We start from the raw sequence: 22,840 nt of genomic DNA, 5'->3' as shown, positions 1-22,840 counted from the left end.
AAATGAGAGTTCATATGTAGTGTAACTGTCATGAGGACATGTATTTTTGAAACCTTACCCAACATGTGGATTAATTTTTAACCATGATTAAGTAAATGTTGCACATGTGAGGTGGAACTGGGGTTAGAGTAAATTCATGAGCCCGGGACCCGAGAAAATCACGGGATGTCAAAGGTAAAAGTTGCTATAGGTTATTTTGCATAGGTACTTGGTGGTATCTGGTGTCAATTGTTGGCCTAGGTCATTCATTTGGCCATAAGTGTCAGTTGGTGACACTAGAGTTGTGTCGTTTAATGGTACCTAATATTGATCTAATGGTCAAAGATGGCACAGAGAGACTTGGGAGTGGAAGATGCCTAGTCAATTTAATTATTGGCTAGTCAGATTATTTTTCTAGGCATCGAAATAATTATAAGATTAATTTTCAGTAATTAAAGACTGAAAATTAATATTTAATGATGGATAATGTTGGAAAAACCATTTGGGAAGGCTGCCAAACTTGCTCGTACAGGCTGGTAAAAGGCTGAAGAAGAGGTAAAATGAGATCATTCTTGTTGTAGCAAATGTGGGAGAGCTGTGAGGAGCCATGGCAGCCTATTTCAGACCATTGCAGCCAGCCGCGAGTGATTTTTGAGGAGGTGATTTTAGATTTGGACCCTCCACAGCTAGACGATTGCATCTAGGTACAAGGTGACAGCTGATTTGGATATCTCAGCTGTAGGTGACAGCATTTAATGCTGTTGTGGTAGGGCAGCAGCTGCATTTGACTAATTTTCAGTCATTCTTCACAACAAAACTCTGAATTTTCCCTCTCTACAGCTTTCTCTCTCATCTCCCAGCCATTTCTTAGCCTTGCTTCGAAGATCTCAGCATTTGGACCCTTGGAGGCTGAGAAATTGTAGAAATTGCAAATTTCTCAGCTGTAAACCCTACCAGCAGCCTCAAGAAGTGTGCCGAAAATTGGAAGCTCCAAGACTTGAAATTTTCAAGGTTGAAGGTCAATTTCAGCTAAATTCAGGTGGAGGACTAGCCAGCCATTGAATATGGGGCATTTCCATGGTCTATGAAGTGGGTTTCGCATTCACAAGACTCTCCATTCAACTGCCTGAAGGCCAATTAAGTGCTTGAATCAAGAAGGCAATTCAGATTGAAGACTTGCTAGCCACTTTGACATCAAGGGGAATTTGGATTGCGAAGGGGATCTGGAGAATCCCATTGTAAATCTTCAGCTTCTTCAATAAATCTAAAGAAATACCGAAAGGGGCGCCAATTTTGGGGCCAATCGGGTGTGCATTGTCAAAGATCAGTAGGTAAATTTGTATTTTCAGATTTGCATTTATTGTTTGCTGCTATAATTAAGTTGTAATCAGGGATTTATCACCCATTCACGGAAGGAAGGTTGGTTTCAGTAACCAAATATCTGATCAGAAATGAAGGGGAATTATTGCAAAATGGAGAAAAACTAGTCAAAAACTGCTAGAAATAGCAAAAATGGTCTGTACAAACAATCATCCAGCCATGGTTAAGGGCAGAAAATGAAAAACGCAGGTTGGAATCCAAGTGCATGGTGAAAATCAGGTGGTTGGTTTGAAAAACGCAAGCTTGATCAACAGGGGGAAGAAAGGCTTGTAATTAGCATAAAAATCACAGCAAGAACCTAGATTCTGCAATATGATACCGTGTCAAAAGTGGTGCAGCAATGGAAGCATAGACAAGTGCTGAAATAAATTGCTGGACACAAGACAAAAGAGAAAGAAAACAGAAGAACACTGCAAAAGAAGGGAACTCAGAGATGTGCTTGTGAAATGGAATGCATATACCAAACACAAGAATTACGTGTACAACAGTGAGTCTTGTAGGTGATGATGTGTTTGAATGAGGAGGGAGCTGGGTATATAAAGAAGAAAATAATACCATAATAGGGATAGGTCGGCTAGCATAAAATGCCCCAAATAAGCATCATAGTAAAATGCCTAAATAACCTAGCCATGCCCTGAGACTCAATGCATGAGTTGTTTGAACTGCTAACACCCATGACACTATCTCGTAGTGGCTTCTTCAGGATCTAATACTGATGACAAGCTTCATGACATTGTCTACTCATCTATGTTCTTTTGGAAGCTTGCTATGTATAGACTGTGGTTTAGTTGAGGATGTTTTCTCTAGCTGTTATTGTTGGAGGTTCAGAGAGGTGCCATGCGGAAGACGAAGAATGTATGGTGCTCTCATTGTGGCAAGAAAGGAGATCTCTTGAAAGTTTGCAGGTCTGTAGGGGCACAATGGTAGGAGAAGGAACATATGAAGAAGATGGATACCAAGTCCTTCGACAAGTCATCATTATCTTCATGTTCAGGCCCGACGGCCAAGGTGATGGCTGCGTGAGCTTTCTCTTTTGCAGTGAAGGTTAAGGCCAATGCATAGTTGCCATCCCTCATGACTCTCCAATGCATAGTTGCAAGGAAATGCATTTTCTTTAGGTAGGAAATGCTAGAAACATCCAATCGTTTCTTAAATGTAGGAAACAACTGAATTGAAAATTTGTCCTTGAAGATTATAGTGAGCCGAGTTTTGCATGGCGGATCAAATTGTCCATTTTTGCCTATTAAAAGATTGCCTATAGAGACATGGATTTGAAGTTTGGCTATTAAAAGGTGGCCTATTGGATTTGAAGTTTGAACACATTTAGTAGTAGCTTTAGGTTACATGAGGGGACACCTTGGTGGTGTGGCCAATGGTGGCAAATCCATGGTCACATATGTATAAAAGATATCAAAGTCATTTGATATTTTTTGTCACCACCTCTAGTTGATACGGATTGGTCATGCATTGCAAAGTTATTGGGAGGAAAATCAGCTACTCATTAGGCCATTTGAACCAATTTCTCCAACTTGATCGACAATTCAGACTTGTTAATTGGACCCTATAGCCTAATTAGCCCGCTACCAGATCATTATGTTTAAATTAAATTCTGCAAGAGCAATTATTGGCACGCACTTCCTTTCTTGACAGATAAAGAATCATTCTAATGTTCTATGGCATTTGGCAAAGGCTCAAAAGTAGTGGAAGAATATTTTCTAGAGCATTGGAAAAGCAAGATACCTCTCAAGTCCGGACAATTTTTTGTGGCAGTGTTTAATGGACGTGATGCCCATCAAAACTGCCCTTATATTTTGTGGTTTTGCTCTTCAGCCTGTGATCTTCTGAATAATGTGGTGGAGTCTTTGAGAGTTTGATCCCCTTGCCACAATTTTAGCAAAAAGTTTTGAAAGTTTGGGTTCTGGATTTTTTGGAATTCTGCCTTATGCTTTTAGGATATCTTTGAAGTTTTTTGCTCGGGCGAGGTTTTGGGTTCTCTGACCATTTGGAAATCTCGAAACCATGTGGTCATTGGGGAAAATTTTTGTGGGTTCAAACTTCATACACTTTCTTTTAGGAGATTTCTGCACAACCGACTGATTTAGATTCCATGATATTGATAGGGTTTGTACACTCTTTTTTCAATGTTTCTGATGTAGGCTAGGTTCCTAATGAGCATAGCCCTCACTGTAGATTAATATGTAGCATTCACCAAAAAGAAAGCATGGAACAGATAGATACATAGTAGACAAATGAAGTGTACATCCTCAAATCTATATTTTGTGCTTCTTCTGAGCAATGGGAGTTGACAATACAGGTTTTTGATCTTGAAACAACTTATTTACAAGACTCTAGTCAGGTGGGAAATGTGCTGAAAGGGTTTGATGGTTTTCTCTCGTCAACCAAAGGGGCAGGCAAGTGAGTACTATATAGAGCATGTTTCTACATTATTTCTTAACTTGGTGGACAGTTCAAAACAGAGAACCAGTATATGTAAATTGGAGATTGTATGCACTGCTTCAAAAAATAATCATTATATCTGTTGTTGCAGTCTGAAACGTCCCAGAAAATTTCAACCAGAAGATAGATTATTCTCCTTGTCATCTGTCACTTCTCCTGTGGTAACTAAACAAACCTGCTTCTGGTCGTGTTTTTCACTCCATTGTATTTATCTGTTTATGTTGTTATCAGTTAACTCTTCCTGATAATGCGTTTATTGAAGCCTCTATACTTTGGCAGTACTTTGGTCATTTTATACTACATGCTAGGCTTACATTGCACCAGTTTGCTCAACATCTGCGCTTTCTAAACTGTAATGTCTGTGGTCTATTATCTTGCAGATGGAAGAGCATGGAACTGGTCGTGATGTAGGTATGGAAACATTTAACTGTAGGTATAGAGGCTTTTTATTTTACATTTTGGGTTTTACTGTGTTGCACTTGTTTTCACCTTAAGACTACTGTCAATGCAAGCAGACAGCATGTGCCATAGGTATTTACTCTTATGTTCTCCACTAGCAGATGGAAGGATAGATGGCATAGGGCAGAGCCGAAGTAAAACAGCAGGGCTGCAAGCAAATGGACCGTAAGCTATCGTTGCTAGTGTGATATCTTGTATTTTGAAAATTTTCAGATCATAGACTTTGCTCAATGCTGTACACTTAGTAAAATTGTTAGAAATTCTAATGTTGGACACTAGCTGAATAAATGCACGAACACTATTTCTTTGGTTTACAGTATTCTTTTCAAGCTGTATCATATGCCTAGCTAGAACACACAATTTAGTGGGTGCATGGCATGCTTGCCTCAATTAAAGGTAGTGAGTTGCTTTGCTGTTGTGCCTGGCAGAATGGCTAGGACAATAATTGTTGAATCTTGGACTTTCCATCATCTTTTTCTTTGGTACATTTGCTTTCAGATTCTGTCAAAAATCATGTGAAAGTGATGATTATTGCAACATGTTTGATCTTGTGGGAAGGAATGGATTCTGTGGGCCTTTTTGTGTGGCACATTCTTGTATCCTTGACAACTTAATTAAACACAGGTCTCAGCATTGGCTGTAGCTTTATTCAAAGTAGTGCGAGTCTCAATGGGGGAGGAAAGAAAAGAGGTTTGTAGTTTGTGCAGCTGTTGATAGGTGCCCTTTTTTTGGAATGTTCAGTACAGGTGGTGCATGGAGTGGTGGTTGGTGTGGGAACCTTGTAAGTAGCACAGAAAGTATGCAATTATATTTCATCTTCCCAAGGGTGCTTTTGGGGAGGGTTGCTGTGCGAGAAGGAATCCTTGCAGTGGGGTTGCACCTTGTAATAGGCTACCTCTCTTAAGTATCAAAATTTACCTCTCTTAAGTATCAAAATTTAGGAGTGCCTTGGCGGAGTCGAATATGGTGGTGCCTAGAAATCCATTTGCTGAGGGTAAGACTCTGATTGCCAAAAAACACCACTCTCAAAATGGATAATAGAACCTGAAGGAAAACATGATTGTTCTCCTCATATTTTACAATAGTAATTATGATGAATATGAGGGCAAAGGCTGTCAACAGCTAATCCTTGCTGCAATGTAGGAGGCCACCCTATACACAAACTTGCACACTCTCATACTCATGGAGCATGCCTGGTAAGTGGTCTAGGACAGGTGTTCTAGCAGTTTTGAATTTTGAAATTCTGAAGCCCCTAGTCACGAAGCATGATCCGAGCAGACATTGATGCATGAAGCCTCTAATGCTTTGTTGTTGGTCTACAGATCAGCCACCCCTAGACTATCCCAAACAGCATCCATGTAGTATAGGTATGAACCATATCATTGATTGCATGCTTGACCAAGGGCAAGTATTTCTCCCATGCTAGCACCATAATCTTGACACCATTATATGCATAGTAATCATGGTCTAGTTGGAATTCGATGTCTGCCTCACTCATATATTTAGTCACGATATTTTTTCCATGGGGGCTTTGGTTGATATAGTTAGTGGTGTAAAGAAATGGTATGGCAAGCATAGAAAATGCTGTGTGCAACATGTAGAACACAATCTGTAGAATGCTGAATGAAAATGAATGAATCAGAATACAGATGATACGATCGAGGAGCTTTGAACCTCCATGTCTCTAGGACCGGGGAAGATGTGTTTGAGTGGTGTCAGAGTATGTTGTACTCCAGATGATCCTCAAACACAGCAGCAGCCACCAAAGGCTTTGACACTGTCGACGAGATGGGAGCAGAAGAATGTAGGTCCAGCAGGCTGAAAACACAAATGACCACTTTGAGAGATGTTAGGATGTTGGGCAGCCTGCAGAATGAGCAAAACAGAGCCAATAATGATGTTGTATGTTGGAAACAGCCTCTAAACAGCAAAATGCAGGTGTCAATCTGATGTTGACAGTTAAGATGAAAGTCATAGAAACCAGGGCAGCCTCTGATCAGCAAAAACATAGGGGAACAACTGCTCCTTGGTAGTTGTGATCATGTCACTAGGCTGTATGCAGTCTCCAAATGAGCTGATAGCAGTTGGGACAGGTTGTGGGCAGCAGGTTGAGGGAGGTCCTCCACTGATGGCATTCTGTCAGCATTGTTTTGCTTGCTGTTTGGTGCTTTTTCTTTAGAGCTGCTGTTGTTCACTGCTTGTTAACCTGTTTCATAAGGTTAGGAAACTTGTTTCATATCTGGGTGTTTCTTAAATGTATGAAACACCTATGTTAAACTTCCAAAAAAAAAAGTTGTGTTCAAAATATTAAATTTGAACTTTTACACTCAATATTTAGTATTTATCATGGATTCATTTGATATGCTGAGCTGTTGTCCATCTATGCTTGGTATTTAACTCCATTGTTGGTCATGGATAATGAACCATGATGCATGTAAATTGATGTTACAAACCTCATTTTGTAGGTTTTAGGAGCTGTATTCCTAATGTCGTTCATTCCCAGCCATAGCACAAGAATTTTGCTGCAATAAACATTAAGACAAAAAGTTCTGTCCGACACGCTGTCGCCATCGCAACCGTTGAATCCCCTCCCTCGTGGATTGACGTCGCGCGCCCCCCCTCCGTCCTTGGCGCCGCCGCCATCATGCTACCCCCCTCCCTCTTGGCACCTTGCTGTCCCCCATCTCTTGCGCAACCATGTTGGGCCTGGCGCGGCCCCCATTTGCAGGGTGACTCCCACCCGCTTGCATCCATCCACGCTGCCCCTTCCCTCCTCGCCTTGGGTTTCTTCTCCCCCGCGGCCCCACTTAGACGCTCCATCCCCTCCACATTCAGCGACACCACTTTGACCCCCAGGCACGCATTGGCCTTCACCTTGTGGCTCTAGGTTCCCCAACCGTGCAGCTCCAGCCTGACGCAATCAGCCCTGGGACCCGGTGCCTCCATCGCCGGCAAAATAGAACCCCCCCCATCCTTGCCATCCCCCCCCCCCCCCCCCGCTCTACTGGACCCTTGCTGTGCTGGACCTGATTTAGCGCCTATTGAAGTTGGCTCTAACTGAAAGGCATCTAGGTAAAGTTGCAACAATTGAGGATGTTCTGTGAAGTTATCCTCTTTCATCCATTTTGTATCCATTGGTGAATAGTTCTAAAACTTCACCAAATATCTTTTGGAAACTTTATCTTTGACCTTTCTTTTTTGATGTGCCAAAATTTACTCGGGCACCAAAATCTCTTCCAACTTCTTAATCTTAGGCTGAATTTCTGTAGATACATCCTTTGGCACATCACCACTAAAAGGTCTCCATAAATTGACATGAAAGGCATTGTGTATCTACCAATATGGAGGTAATTTCAATCGATATGCCAACCACATCGTTGATCTTTTCCAACACTTGGAAGAGTCCATAGTATCTCATCTTGAACTTAGGATACAATCTCTCTCTTTCTTTTGTCTTCTTTAGCCTTGTCTTTTTTAAATACTGCAATACATAATCGCTCTTTGCAAATTGCAAAGCATGTCTATGGCGATCAACTCCCTTCGTTTGCTTTTTTGTGACCTCTAATGTGCATATTTTATATTTGCATTAGCTATATCTAAGTTTTCCACATAATGATTAGTTTGAAAGATCTTATTGTCCATCCTCAACCATTTCAAATGGGGCTTTGCCAGTAAACTATGCACCGTGTTGTTGTAAGTGAACTCAATCAATGGCAAATACTGCTCTCACCGTGTCTTGTGGTTTGAAACATAGCGTCTCCAGAGATTTAACATTGTGGAATTTGCTTCCTTAGATAGACCATTTGTCTGTGGATTGATGATAATTTTAGCGTGGTACCCATATTCTCAAACAATTCCTTCCAAAATAAACTGGTCATCCAAGGGTCTTGATCACTGATGATTGACTCTGGCATACCATGATACTTAAAGATGTGCTGTAAAAACAATCGTGCCATATGATTGGTCTTTATTTTCTCTCTCATTGGAATGAAATGAGCTTGTTTGCTAAACTTGCAAAGAATAGTCCATATCCCATCATTTCTTATAGATATCCTAGGAAGCTAAAAAGTAAAGTCCATCTCAATGCTCTGCCAAGGCCTATCTAGAGTAGGCAAGGGCTGCAATAAGCTTGGCATCTTTTGCCTATCATGGTTTATCGTCTAACATACAATGTATGTTCTAACAAATTGCTTTATGCCATGCCTCAAAGCTGGCCAATAAAAGAAATGCTCCACTACCTTGACTATGGCATCAATACCTCTGTGTCCTACATACGAAGGAGCATGACTTTCAGTGATAACCCTAGGCCTCAACTGCTTTGTGACACACAGTGGTTCATGCATAATAAAAAAATTTATCTCTAAGCTCAAAGTGCTCATGTCTCTAGCCATTGCAAAGTTGATCATAATACACAGCGGTTGATGCATCATAAAAAATCCATCTCTAAGCTCAAAGTGCTCATGCCTCTAGCCATTGCAAAGTTGATCATAAACATTAGCAAAGTCCGAATTAGCAGTATATTGCTCTTTCATGGCATCTAACTCAATGTGATAAACCGTTAATATGTACAATGCATCATTCACAATATTATTTTTACCATTAATATGTACAATTTGAAAATGAAACGTTCAGAGAAAATTTGCCCATCTCATATGTTGCTTTGACAACTTTGTCTGTGTCAGGAAGTATCTCAAAGTGTGATGGTTTATTTGCGTTGTAAAATCAGCCCCAACACTTGATGTTTCCATGTAGATAATGTATGAATTATAGAGAGCTCTTTCTCATAGAGTCTAGACTTGCAAATTCTTCTTTGCACCGTGGAGAATACGGCTCTCATAAGCTGCAACTCCACCATCTTGCCTAAGAATAACCCCAATGCTATTACCACATGCATCACATTGAATCATGAATGACACATGAGTTAAACTCATCTTTTCCTTCAACTTGTCAAATGCTGAAATCCCCATTGCTATCCATCTAAATGGCACATTTTGTTTTGCAAAGCATTGAATGGAGATGCAATTTTAGCAAACCCACACATATACTTCTTGTAGTAAAAACATAAACCAAAAAAGGTGCTGATCTCATGTACATTTCTCAAAGGTGGCCATGATCGTATTGTCTCAACCTTTGGAGGGTCCATGCTTGCATCAAAAGCATTGGAGAACAAAAAGGAGATGAGCTGGGTTGAATCAGCTCTTTTTCTAAAACAACTCATTCACTTGACTCATAATCTTCTCCTATTGGACTTCACTGTCCTTGTAGGGTGGTTTATTAGGTAAGCTACTTCCAGGGATAAGATCTATTCCATGATCTTTAGGCCGTTCAGGCGGTAGTTACCTCGGAAGTGATTGAGAGAAGCAATCAAGATACATTTTTAGAAATGACATGCGATCCTTCTCTAACTTAGGCATATTTGCAACATTCTCTCTATCATCCTTATCCTTAGTAAAAGCCAAGTATATTGAAAGATGATTTTTCACTACTTTAGAAATGATAGTTGTAGATTCAGTAGGGATAGATTCCCCTTGTAACTTTACATCAACTGTGAGTGTCTTTTCTTTATGCTGAACAATGATATCTTTTGTACGTGAATCAATCAATGCATGCTTGCTGTGAGATCATGGTATACCAAGCAATACATCACAACTCTCAAGTGGAACAATGAAGAACTCTTTGCTGTCCACATATCCTTGTATATGCAACCGAAGCTTTTCAATGAGTGGTGTGACGGGCTTTGAATGGCCTTTCCATGCCATTCCAACTTTCCCCATAGGCCCCATCTCATCATCTCTGATGTCTAGACAAATTGTTGTAATTTCTCAGTTGAGAACAAAGATTAACACTAGTACAAAGCTTTGGCTTGCAATCGGGTACCTTAGGCCCAACAATTCTAGGGATTGAGTGGTATCCTGGCAATGGAACCATGAAACCAACCTTCCATCTTGAAGAGAGTGGTCCTTGATCAAGCATTTAATTACAGCAATCGTAAATATACATAAATTGAAATGCACACTTTATCTTAATAATCTTGGACATTGGATGCCTTGTTGGCCCCAAAATTGATGCCCCTTTCAATATTTGCTTAACTTCAATTGCCAATGGATTGATTACAAGCTGAGATTCCACGATCTCCTTGGCTAATCCAAAAGCCCTTTGTTGTTCCAACAATCAACAAACAAATTTGGCAAATTGCCCCTTGATTTTCACCTAGGACTTGCTCTAATTGGATCCCAACTGGCCAAATGCTATACCAAATTTACAATGGATGGTTGGGCATCTGAAATCCCTGACAATACAATAAAGTGCAAGTGCTGATTTCAGTAGACGATGCCTTCTCTTGTTGGCATGGTCCAAGGTAGCTGCTAAATTGTAGTTTTTCAAAAATTCAGTGGAAAATCCTTTGTTGTCCACCAAATATGGCTGAGCTTTGCTCCAAATGGCTGAGAAATGCTGAGATCTCTTGAGAATGGGCTAGAATAAGTGAGAGAATGCCAGAGATAGAAAATTCAGAAATTCAATCGGGAAAACCTCGAAATCAGCCTGCAGTGTGCAACAATCAGTGTTTAATGTTGTCTCTTGTTGCTTGGAGTCCTCCATTTTGTTGTCTCTTGCATTAAATGTTTTGCCAGAATTGCTATCGCTTGCTTCTCCTGACCTCCTAGCTGCTGTCTACTGCCTCCAATGGCTGAGAACAGGTCTGAAATGTTACCAACAGCACCTTCTCTCTCTTTCCCAAGCTGAAAATTGACTAAATGGCTGAGAACTAGCCCCCAAAAACGTTTTCTCAGTTTGCATGGGCATTTTTCCCAAGTGGTAACCTTCTAAACCCATTTTTCAGCATTATCCAGCCATTAAGTAAATTTTCAAAATTAAATAATTTTGAAAATTAATTTCAACCCTTCTGACTTTGCCCAAAATTGAATGTGCCCATCCATAATCAAATTGGCTAGGCCATTTGCAACTTAGAGTGGTCCCTAACCTCTGTTGACCCCTAAACTAGCGCTAATTAATTAATTAATTAGTGCTAGTCCCTAGTGTCACCATTGATACTTATTGGCCAAACAACTGTCCTAGGTCAAAATTGACACTAACTGACCACCAAAAACCAATTGGCATAACTTATCTCAACTTTTACATTTGACACCCAATGCATCCTTGGGTCCTTGGCATGTTACTATGAAATAATTGCCATATGCATCACAAGTGCCAAACTACCTTGCACATTTCCTTAATCAAAAGTTATCAACAAGATTAAAACATCTCAAAATTTCAAGTCTCTGTGACATTTTGCTAGTTTAGCAACCTATAACTCTCTATTCCTTATTCTTCGCCGCCCACATTATTTGGAACTGGTTTTCTATTTTTTGGCAAGTTATAACTCTCTCTCCTTCATATTTTGCTATCCACACTATTTGCAATTGGTTTTCTCTATTTCTTGCAAACTACAACCATGGTGAAGGCGACATTCTGGAGTCACACATGCATCCTAAGAAACTACTCGAGAAATGAGGATGAAACTCAGCAACAAAGTAAACATGTCTCAATTGCACCTCTTACCATAGTTGGTAGTGCCCCAAAGAGGGGTACTACAATTGAGGACTGTGAAAATAGAAGGCCCGAGGAGGCATTTGATTGATGAGATTGGGACCAGCCGGATGGATAAAGATAATCATGGAAGTTGAGTATGGATAGATGTTGATGCCTTAGGTTGTGTCAACAACTCTATAGATGCTGATGTAGAGGCAACTGTTTAAGTATAGGTGCATCTGTGGAGAGTCCAATCATTTAAGGATTCCTTTGCCACATCCTTCAAGGGGTGGGCATAGTGGTTTTAGCTCCTTTGCATGTGCAACTACATTGGGGCAGCAAAGGGATCATTGCAAAGGGGCAAGTATTAAAGCAGCCCTTCAAAGGCAAGCAAAGTAGAGTCTACTTGTGGGATCACTGAGACTGTTTATACAATGTACTGATCCTTTACTTATTGCATGCACAAACATGTGGAAAAAGACAATTAGGACTATAAGTTGGATTGGATTTAAGTAGGAGGATCCATCCTACGAGGCTTTGCACACATGGGAACTTGTTAGAGAGAGAAACAAGTTGCAGAGATGGAGGAGGAATGTATACCATCTTACTATCCTCCTTTAGAGGACCATGTTATTGCATGCCATTTGTACATCAGCAATAGAGACAATGATTATACAAATACATTTATAGATATATGAGAGCCACCATGAGATTAGTGTAGAAAATATATTGCAGGTTATCACATTGACAATGGCAGTACTTGTGTAGCTATAGGTCTTTTGTTAGAGAGAAGAGTTCTCTAAGATCGTGTGGATTTTATGCGCTTTCCATTGCTTGGATATACTCATTGAGGATTTGCAAAAGATTAGATGGATATATGATATAGTTTATCACAAAGAGGACACAGTGCATGCCATGTATAGAGCAAATAGTGACTTGGATCTTTTGAAGCCATTGATCTCTCATTTTGCTTATATGTTCATTGTTGTGGAGAGGCTTGTGAGAGTTCATTAGGGCCTCATGAGGACAATCGTTTCTAGAGAGTGGGCTGTATGGAATGAGAGATATCAACCAAAGGCTCAAAAACTTGTTAGAAATGTTATAGACAAGGGTTATTGGGATGATGAGACTGTATTGGTGAAATCTCTTACTCCATTTGCCAATTATTCAGGATCATTGACTTGGAGGCCAATACTTTAGGCCTTTTTGTACCAGTACATGGATAAGATTAGAGAGGCACTAGACATAAACATCTACTTCTCTCGAGATAGGTAAGTTTATTGTTCATTCTCTTTTAAGTTATATAAATATGCGAGATAAATAATTACTCATGGGGATCAAGTTTCATAAATGCTATAGTGTACAAGAGATCATGTAGTATGGACTACGAGATGAATTTGGTTTCCCAAACCAATCCATGTTGTTGCACATTTCTTGCATTCCCTATGGCATAGTGAATAGTATGCAAACGAGGAGCTTGAAGAGGGAATGCAAGTTAATAAATGGACTGATAGAGATGTTCCCATCCTCACACGTTTTGAGGATGATCTTACATTTTGTAATCACACTTTCATTTGCACATCCCATTGTAGAGTTCTGTGAGACAGGACTTCAGCTTGTTTCTTGGTGGAAGAAGTATTAAAATTATGCTCCAACTTTGATAAGCAAGCAATCAACATGTGTGAGTATGCTGAATTTTTTCTTGTTACTGCTTTAGCGCTTAAATTTAGCTATTACTTCCTAATTGTATTGATAGAAATAGATAACTATCCATGTTTCCTCACAAGATTGTTAGTGGTGTTGTTGAAAGAAATCGCAGCATGTGAATTTTATTTCATACAAAGAAGAGACAAGTTAAAGATTGCTCAACTAGAAAGATTAGTGTTTTGCCATTGCAACTTGCTTTGATTGAGAACTCAATTTACATTTTAGAGCCAAACTTGCTTTGATTGAGAACTCAACTTGCTTTGATTGAGAACTCAACTTACATTTTAGAGCCAAACTGGGTTAAAATTGACAAGATTGACATAGAGAAGGTTAATGACATTCCCACCATCAAGAGTAGTTAGATACAACTTGTTTTTTGTGGAGATGTCCATATGTGTTGATTGGAAATGGTTTGGCTACTTGTCATCTAGAGCGAGAGGAGCTCGATTTCAGTGTGTAACTGCTTCTGCCTCTTTATTAGGCTCTTATAGAACCTTTGTAGCTCCATTGGCTTTTGATATTGATGATGATACCTCCTCTTCCTTTACTAATAGTAGTGCTAGTGCCATTGATAGTAGCTAGGAGGAGGATGAGGTACAGGAGATACCTTTAGACGATGTAGTTTGGGATGAAACATCCTGCTAGGATAGGTCATATAATTTGGTAGTTGCTTGGGAAACGTGAGGCAAAAGTTTTATGAACGAAATTATCTTTTCTAAAGGCTTACATGCAACTTGTACACAAGGCTTAACAAAAACTGTATTTGCAACAAAGTACTTGAAAGAAATGGACACTAGACTCACCGCTAAACCATGGAGCCAAATAGGCATCCCATACTACCAATACATATTGTCTCAGTCTATGAACGTGCTAGCGTATAGGCCAAGAGTCCAAGAGCAGTGATCATACAATGATGTGCATCATAGGGCTTAGAGTCTTATAAATAGGATTTAGTTGCCCTAACCTTGAAGTGCCCCCCATGTATTTGTTGGAGATTAGTCATCCCTTGGATCAACATTCTTAGGATACTAGACTCACCGCTAAACCATGGAGCCAAACGGGCATCGCATACTACCAATACATATTGTCTTGGTCTATGGACGTGCTAGCCTATAGGCCAAGAGTCCAAGAGTGGTAATCATACAATGATGTGCATAATAGGGCTTTGAGTCATCCCTTGGATTAGCATTCTCAGGATATAGTTGGTGCAACTAGTTCTCTCGGAGGGGCTTACACATTTTTTCCTTTTAGTTAGGGGGCATTTTCAGTAGTCATTATACATGCGCTTTATCACTTAGGTGATTATGCCACGTGGCAGCTAGGTTGGTTATCACTGATTATTTTATTCATTTATGATTAGGTAGCAGCATTTATGATCAGATTGGCCATTTTTGCTCGCTACCTGCATTATTTTATTGCTTTGCTTTATGCTATTTATGCCCCAGTGGCAGCTTGTCCCCATCACTTGTCTTCCAAGTGTTGGTGAGAGAGATCCAGCTCGAGGAGATACATTGACAACCCTTGTATATCTACCCTCTTCATTTCAGCATTCATTGATTGCATATTTTTGTGCTCTTCTTTCTCTTTTTTCTCTCCCTTTCTCTTGTGTTCATTGTCTTTCAGTCTTGTCCATATGCTTCCGCATGTGCATGCACATGTGCTGCACTCTAACATGGTATCAGAGCAGTATTGTAGAAAGACCCTTGTGGGCAAACCTGATCAGGAGGATTCTTTGTGACAAAAGTTTGCGTTTATAGTCTACAAAGGCTCAGGTGAATAGGTACATCGTGGTTTCATCGCGTTTGGCGAGTGAAACTCTTTGAGGATGAGCGGAGGAAGCCCTAGCAAGCACTGACACCATACGCGGAGTTAGAGGGGGTTGACCTTGTTTTTGTGTAGGTTATTCCATTTCCAATGTTGATTGAAATTGATGCGGAGTTTCAAGCTATTATGGACCTTAATGTCCCCATGTTGCCTTTTTTCAGATCAAAAGCTTGATAGGGAGAACTGCTGCATTCGGCACATAATGATTCGTGCCATACTAGAGTCTTATGATTTGACGGAGCTTGTGATCGAGGCTAGAGACTATCCTACAGCGTGTGATGTTTCCAAGCTTTCTGTAGATGAGAAAGTTGAGTTGATGAAGGTCCAGGCACGTTGGGATAAATCGAATGCCTACATCCGTTCTTCCTTTTATACATTCTTTTGAGGAGTTCCACCCTTTTTCGTTCCTTGGGCATGTGGTATTAGGAGTTATGTGGGGCTCTACTCACACAAATATTTATAATTTTTATGGGAGTGAGCTCGGCTCTCAACTTTTATAGATCACATTATTCAACTTACATTTGTTGGTATGTATTAAAAAAAATAGAAAAAATTGAATTGTTCCTATCGTTGGGCATTCCCTTGCATCTCCATTTGCATTTGATTTGTGATGGGATTAACACTAGCCATAGGAACAAAGGGAAGTCTTTGCAATCATCAAACTGAAAAGGTTAAGGCAAATCAGCCCCTTCCACAAACTCTTCAAGCACCAAAGATGAGAGTGCTAAGAAAAAGAGATGCAATTATTGAAGGAAGAAGGGGCATGTTATTGAAGAGTGCAAAAAGAGGATTGCAAGTGAAAAGAGAAAATAATTAGGCACGAGTGTTATTGAAAATTAAGTGCGTGCAAAGGATACAACACCACATTTAGCAAGTTTGGACATTGGTTAGTCTTATGCTTTTGCTGTGCGTTATTCATATGATCCTTCTTGACATGCACATGGTTTATCAATGGTTGAAAATAGTCATACATGGTATTTTGACAACGGAGCTTCCAAGTACATAACATCCTTTCATGAATTATTTGTATTATGTACAAATGTATAAAAGGGGAGATTAGTTGTATGTGAGAGTAATGCTTTGAATGGAATTCAAGACATTGGCAGTTTCGCCTTATTGCAGTATAAGGGAAAACTACCATACTTGAAAAGGTTTTGTATCTACATGGTATAAAGAAAGATTTGCTTTCAGTTTTAGCTGTTGCATGCGCTAGTTTTGTGGTTAAATTCCACATGGATCTATGCAATCTCAATGATTGTAGTGATGGGGATCTCATTGTCACTAGTACATTGTACAATGGACTCTGTCAACTTGTTTTAGATGAGAGGAGAGCATTAGAGGATGCATTATAGGTTGATGCCACCGTTATGGATAACGTTGAGCTATGGCATGCTCGGTTTGGTCATCTTAATTATGGCAGTTTGCTTCGCTTGAGGAGCAAAAACATGGTGCTTGATCTCCCTCTATTGAAGGCACCTACTTAGAATTTATATGAGAGTTGTGTACTTCGAAAAATACATCATGCTTCATTTCCTAAAGATGGATCTATGTGCGTTGATGAGAAATTATAGCATGTGCATAGTGATGCTATGGACCTATGTGTGTCAAATCCATCAAAGGATACTTCTACTTTGTTACCTTCATTGATGATATGATTCGTCATCGTTGGACATATGGTTTGAGACACAAATCAAAAGTGCTTGCATGCTTTAAACCTTCTTGGCCTTGGTTGAAAGAGCGGTGGATGCAAGCTGTTACTCTTGGTATAGATTGATGGAGGGAATATGTGAGAGTTTTACTCTTTTTTGGTTGGAAGGGGCACTACACATCAATGTACTATGCCTTTCTCACCTCAACAAAACGGTGCGGCTAAAAGAAAAAATCACACTTTGCGGGAAATGGCACATTGTATGCTTTTACACAATAAGCTGTCCCCAAAGCTTTGGCTTGATGCTATTGTGTGTGCATTGTATGTGCTAAATCGTAGCCCCACTAAAGCATTGGTTGAATGTATACTTTATGAGGCTTGGAATGGCTGGAAACTAGTGGTGTCACATATTCATGTCTTTGGTTGTTTGGCATATGGTTTTTTGCCATAGGCATGAAGGCATAAATTGCAAGAGAAGGCTGTCAAGTGTATTTTCATCGGTTATAGTGCAGAAAGTAAAGGGTATTGCTTGTAGCAGACCCCCACAAACAAGATTTTTGTTAGTAGAGATGTGGGAGTGCAAAAATCAACCCAATGTGGGCCTATGGGCATGTTTGATAGTTTGTTGCCATTGTTTCAATAAAGTGCACCCAAGTTTTGGTCAATTCCAGCAACTCATTGAGGGTTTACATAAGCAAAATCAATACCAAATACATGCTGAATAGTAGCCGGATTTTCAGCCCATTGATCAAGGCATTGTTGATGATAAAGTGGCTGATCAGAGGGTTGCTATTTGGGAAGCCAAAACAATCCCGAGATGGCTGTTCATGACAGGACAACAGACAGTCCCCGTTCCACTTCACGGTAGAACTAGAGTAGCCACTCGCCATGCACAAGCTAACTTGGTTGCGCAGACACGTGCAGCTACCGCATGCAATGAGGAACATGTCTCTTTACACGATGCTTTATAAGATGTGAAACCAGCCTTTCTTCCATGGATGGGTGGTAATTCCTTGATTAGAACTTAGTTACAGAAGCAATATTTATTAAAAAATTGAGAAATGCAAATTAACTCACAATCTTGGACGATGGACACTCTGTTGGCTCCAAAACTGACATCTCTTTTGGTATTTCTTTAACTTAATTGAAGAACAAGTTGATGCACAATGGGATTTTTTCAATCCCTTTCGGTATTCCAACTCCCCTTGTTCTTCAAAATAACTAGCAAGTTTTCAATTTGATTTGCTCCTTGATTCAGACAGTCAATTGGTCTTCACTTGCTTTGATGGAGATGGAGAATGCTCCAAATTCATGGATTTGCTGGTTCCTTTACTTGAATTTGATTGAAAATAGTTTTAGCCCTATTGAATCCAAGTTTTGGAGCTTCCAATTTTTGGCACACTTTCCGAGGCTATTTCTAAACCCTAATTTTTACTTTGCAGATCAGGGTTTACAACGGAGAAATCTAAAATTTCTTAGCTCTGGTGAACTCAATGCTGTAATTTTCGAAGCAAGGCAATAGAAAGGTTGGGAGATGAGAGAGAATGTTGAGGAGAGAGGAAATTCAGGATTCTTCATGAAGAACTCAGTCATTTATTGTTGTTGCCCTGTCTCAAGAGCCTGTAGATGTTATCTCTTGCTGTTGATTGGTCTTCTCCTATCCCTAGCTGCCTTGAAAGGTCCTCCAATGGCTGGAGATCAGATAGCTGAATCTCTTCTGTCTCTCTTGCAAGCTGAATGCACTAAAATGCTTCTCTCCAACCTCTTAAGACGTTTTTCGGTCTTGCATGGGTATTTTTGACAAGTGGCAGCCTTCCCAAATGGTTTTTTCTGCATTATCTATAATTAAATATTAATTTTCAGTCTTTAAATACTAAAAATTAATCTAATAATTATTTTGGTGCTTAGAAAAATAATCAGACTTACCAATAATTAAATTGGCTAGGCAGCTTCCATTCGTGAGTATCTTTGTGTCATCTTTGATTATTAAGTGCCACTTCTCTAGTGTCACCAACAACTGACACTTATGGCCAAATGAATAACCTATGCGAACTACTGGCACTAGATACTACCGGCAAAATTTATAGCAACGTTTACCTTTGACACCTCGCCAGGCTCATAAATTTACTCTAACCCTAGTTACACCTCACATGTGCAATATTTACTTAACCATGTGATTAAAAATTAATATACATGTTAAGTAAGGTTTAAAAAATACATGTCCTCATGATAGGATGAGCATTGGTTGACAGCTATGCAATCAGAAATGGACCTTAATCATAAAAATGGCACAAGGGGGGTATGTGACTTGCATATTGGCAGACGTGCTATAGGCACAAAGTGGGTTTACAAATTAAAATATAGATTTGATGGTAGCATTGATCGCTACAAGGCATGTCTTGTTGCGAAAGGGTATGCCTAACAGTAAGGGATTGACTATGATGAGATGTTTGCACCCACTTTACGTATGACCACCATTTGTAGTGTCCTTGCTTCGGCTGCTCATTTTAATTGGTATGTGCATTATTTAGATGTGAAGATTACTTTTTTGAATGGTGATCTTCATGATGATGTTTTATGTCGCATAACCTCTTGGCTTTATTCATAAAGGCTTAGAAAGCAAAGTGTGTTAGTTGCGTAAGGTGCTCTATGGTTTAAAGCAGACACCTAGGGCATGGTATGAGAAGATACATACATATTCGATTACTCTTGGCTTCAGTAATTTACACACTCAAAGCATGCTTTATGTTTGGAAAGATGGGGATAACCTCTTGATTCTCATTCTTTACGTGGATGATATGTTGTTGATTGGATCTCGTGAGACACAGATTTCAGCCTTAAAAGTTGAATTGCTGACAAATCTTGGTCATTTGCATTACTATCTTGGCATACAGATAGTCTAAGTACATTGGGTAGTTCCTTGAGTGTTTTCAGATGCAAGATGGCAAGCCTATATCTATTCCAATTGAGATAGGCCACAAGTTTACACTTGAGGATGCAGGAGATCTATTTGATGCTTCTCTTTATTAGTAGGTTGTATACGTTCATATCATTCACTTGAGGGGGTTTGTTACACTTATCGTGTTTCTTTTAAGTTTTGGTGTGAATGCTTCCTTATCCATAGGTACTTTTAACCTTCTAGCTGGAGAAGGGTTTTAATCTTTCAACACTCTCTTCTCTTTTGCTGTTCACTTGTTCATTGTGAGTGAGTGTATGTGTGTGCACACGTGTACGGCACGTGTTGCTAAATCCTAACCTAACATTGATTGTATGGCTTGGAGGTGAGTTTGATGTTACTTCCTTGTGGTTCTGGCAGAACAAGAGCAGCCATCGGCCATACATAGGGTAATTTTCTTGCATAGGCACTTGTTGCTATCACATGCAGTGAAGAGCCCTTTTTTCTTTGAGAATGCTTTAAATGTGAAGATTGTATGTGGCAATGACGCAATCGGAATTGGACTCCATTAACAAGAATGCATGTGACTAGCTTGTAGGCAAACATGCCGTAGGGGCAAAGTAGGTCTATAAACTCGAGGCAAATCAGATGGTTGCATTGAAAGGTTGGTTGCCAAAGGGTTTTGCCCAACATTGTGGGATTGGATACATTGAGACCTTTGCACCCACTTCACATATAACTACTGCATTCAATGTGATTGCATTGGCACACATTTTTATTGCAGTTGGATGTGAAGAAAGCCTTTTTGGATGGGGAGTGGATGAAGAGGTTTATTCACTCAACCTCCCAAGCTTTGTTCAGAAGGGGTGAGAGGGCAAGGTGTGCTATTTGCATAAGGTCTTGTATGGTTTGAAGTAGGCACCTCGGGCCTAGTATGGGAAAATCCATCCTCACTTGAGTGCTCTTGGTCCTTGTAACTCATGTAGAGAGCACACTATATGCCCACAAGGATGAAAATCCATCCTCACTTGAGTGCTCTTGGTCCTTGTAACTCATGTAGAGAGCACACTATATGCCCACAAGGATGGGACGAGCTGCTAATTCCAGCTCTTCGTGTGGATGACATCCTATTGGCTGGGATGAATGAGTCAGACATTGCAGCCTTAAAGGCTGATTTGCAGCCATCTTTTGATGTCACTGATCTTGGTCTGTTGCACTACTATCTCGGCATTCGGTTTGCTTTAGTCCAGGGGACACTTGTCAGGCATCAGTGCAAGTATATCAGACATTTACCTTAGCATGTCCAGATGGACTGTAAGCTCATCTCTACACCTGTTAGATAGGGCATAAGTTCACACTCCAAGGGGCACAGGAACCACTTGTTTAGAATATCTTGGAAAGGAAACCACAACTTACTGAGCCTCTAGGCTCTAAACTTGAAGTTTATCCATTCTGATCTTGTCTGTAACGTCATTAGAAGAAAAGAGAATATTTTGGAAGGAAAAGCACTTCTTGTCTCAACTATGAAGTTTATCATGCTTGCTATAATGACCATGCATAATTATTTAGTATTGCTGCTAGCATTTCATAGTCATCACTTTGAACCAAACGTATTGGCTACTCAAAAAGTCAAAACATAATGAGAATGTTTTAGTGACATTGTAGTGTTGTGGCTTTGCAATGCTGCCAGTTATTTTGTAAGTTCATAAAACAGCAGTAAGCTAGCTTGTGGCTGTCAAATATCTATTGATCCTTGATTTACTGAAAAGCTTGTTTCTTGCTACATATCCTTTAGGATCTTACAAGCTGCTGTTCTGATTTGAAAACATGACACACCTGGGTTTATTTTTCAGAAGCAAACCAAAGCGTGGACGCACACAATCTAGGGATGGAAAAAGGATAAAGCAAGCAAATGAACAAGACCTGGATGATGATGATGATGGGGATCGTGGCTCCCGATGAGTTGTAAGCCGTTAGAACCTTTTACGGTTCTTTTTTTTGAGTCATATCATTGTTATTAATGAAATCTCAGATTAAATTTTTTGTGCAGATGCCCAATGTGGTTCTCTTTCTGTGCTGCCTTTTTTTTTCAGGGCCGGGTGGGGGAAGGGGGTTTGCACAGTTTGCCTCAGCATGCTTGAGATAATATATGCACAGTCAAACCTCCCCTGTTGGCTCTCTCTTTCCCATTTCCCAGCTGTTATGTACACGGGCATGCATGCTTTGCACCAAATCCCAAATGTTTGGCTTACATGTAAACAAATCATCTGATGTGTCCTCATACATGTTCCCTCTTTCTCACACATTCGACATTGCCAATGCTGCTGTTGTCACCATATGTATTATTTGATAATGGAGCTTAGAATGGACAATTACATATTTGGAGATAAAGTGACTGCATTATCACTGTATCTTTTGGTGTGTTCTATTAATTGCATGGTAACTGGCTTTGTTTCTTGCAATTGACAATTGAATGTATTGGTCTTATATCAGTAGACTTGACTTAGTTAAGGAATCTTGCATACATACTATGTGTGTCAGGCATAATGAGTGATCAGTCACATTTTCTTTCATGGTTATTTATTAGCTTGGATGTGACACATCCATGTATGACATATCATCTTGTGGGTTGGGTGACTCGAATTGACAAGTCTCTTGGCAAGAAACATCTTGGATGGTTTTGGAGATGGTGTGCTTGTAACGATATGCATGATTAATGAAAATTCATGGAAGAAGTATGATTGGTTGGCTTTGGCTTTGTTTTGATGTTTATAAATGTGAATGGATGGAAAGGAGCTTGGTTGGTGTGTGGGACAACCTCATTATTTTTGTGCTTGATGGATTGTTAAATGGTAAACATGAACATGCTTGTGAACCACCTTTGAAAGGGTTTTAACTTGGGTGGTTGTTCAATTGTGGTCAAAGCATCCATTTCTGTTCCATGTCTCATGAGTCATTTG

General features: G+C 39.8%; 1 protein-coding gene across 5 annotated transcripts in view; it reads left to right on the top strand.

The window, feature by feature from the left end:
• LOC148019975 (histone acetyltransferase subunit NuA4-domain protein) overlaps nucleotides 1–22,283 on the top strand; it is a 43,234-nt gene extending 20,951 nt beyond the window's left edge. The window contains exons 3-8 of one of the 5 annotated variants that reach the window (XM_087700200.1): nucleotides 3,674–3,774; nucleotides 3,908–3,977; nucleotides 4,197–4,227; nucleotides 4,377–4,440; nucleotides 21,734–21,845; nucleotides 21,931–22,283. In XM_087700200.1, the coding sequence (XP_087556326.1) occupies nucleotides 3,674–3,774; nucleotides 3,908–3,977; nucleotides 4,197–4,227; nucleotides 4,377–4,440; nucleotides 21,734–21,842 (375 nt within the window). In that variant the 3' untranslated portion in view covers nucleotides 21,843–21,845; nucleotides 21,931–22,283. Of the gene's footprint in view, nucleotides 1–3,673; nucleotides 3,775–3,907; nucleotides 3,978–4,196; nucleotides 4,246–4,373; nucleotides 4,441–21,733; nucleotides 21,846–21,930 lie in introns of all 5 variants that reach the window. The other 4 variants (XM_087700199.1, XM_087700198.1, XM_087700197.1 and 1 more) reach the window with 4 other exon arrangements.
• Nucleotides 22,284–22,840: the final 557 nt, after the last annotated feature.

This window comes from Lygodium microphyllum, chromosome 19 (assembly GCF_053477565.2).
Source record: "Lygodium microphyllum isolate KBCC chromosome 19, Lygodium_microphyllum_v1.1.10, whole genome shotgun sequence".
Classification (NCBI taxonomy): Eukaryota; Viridiplantae; Streptophyta; class Polypodiopsida; order Schizaeales; family Lygodiaceae; genus Lygodium; species Lygodium microphyllum.
This window is presented reverse-complemented; position numbering and strand designations above follow the sequence as displayed.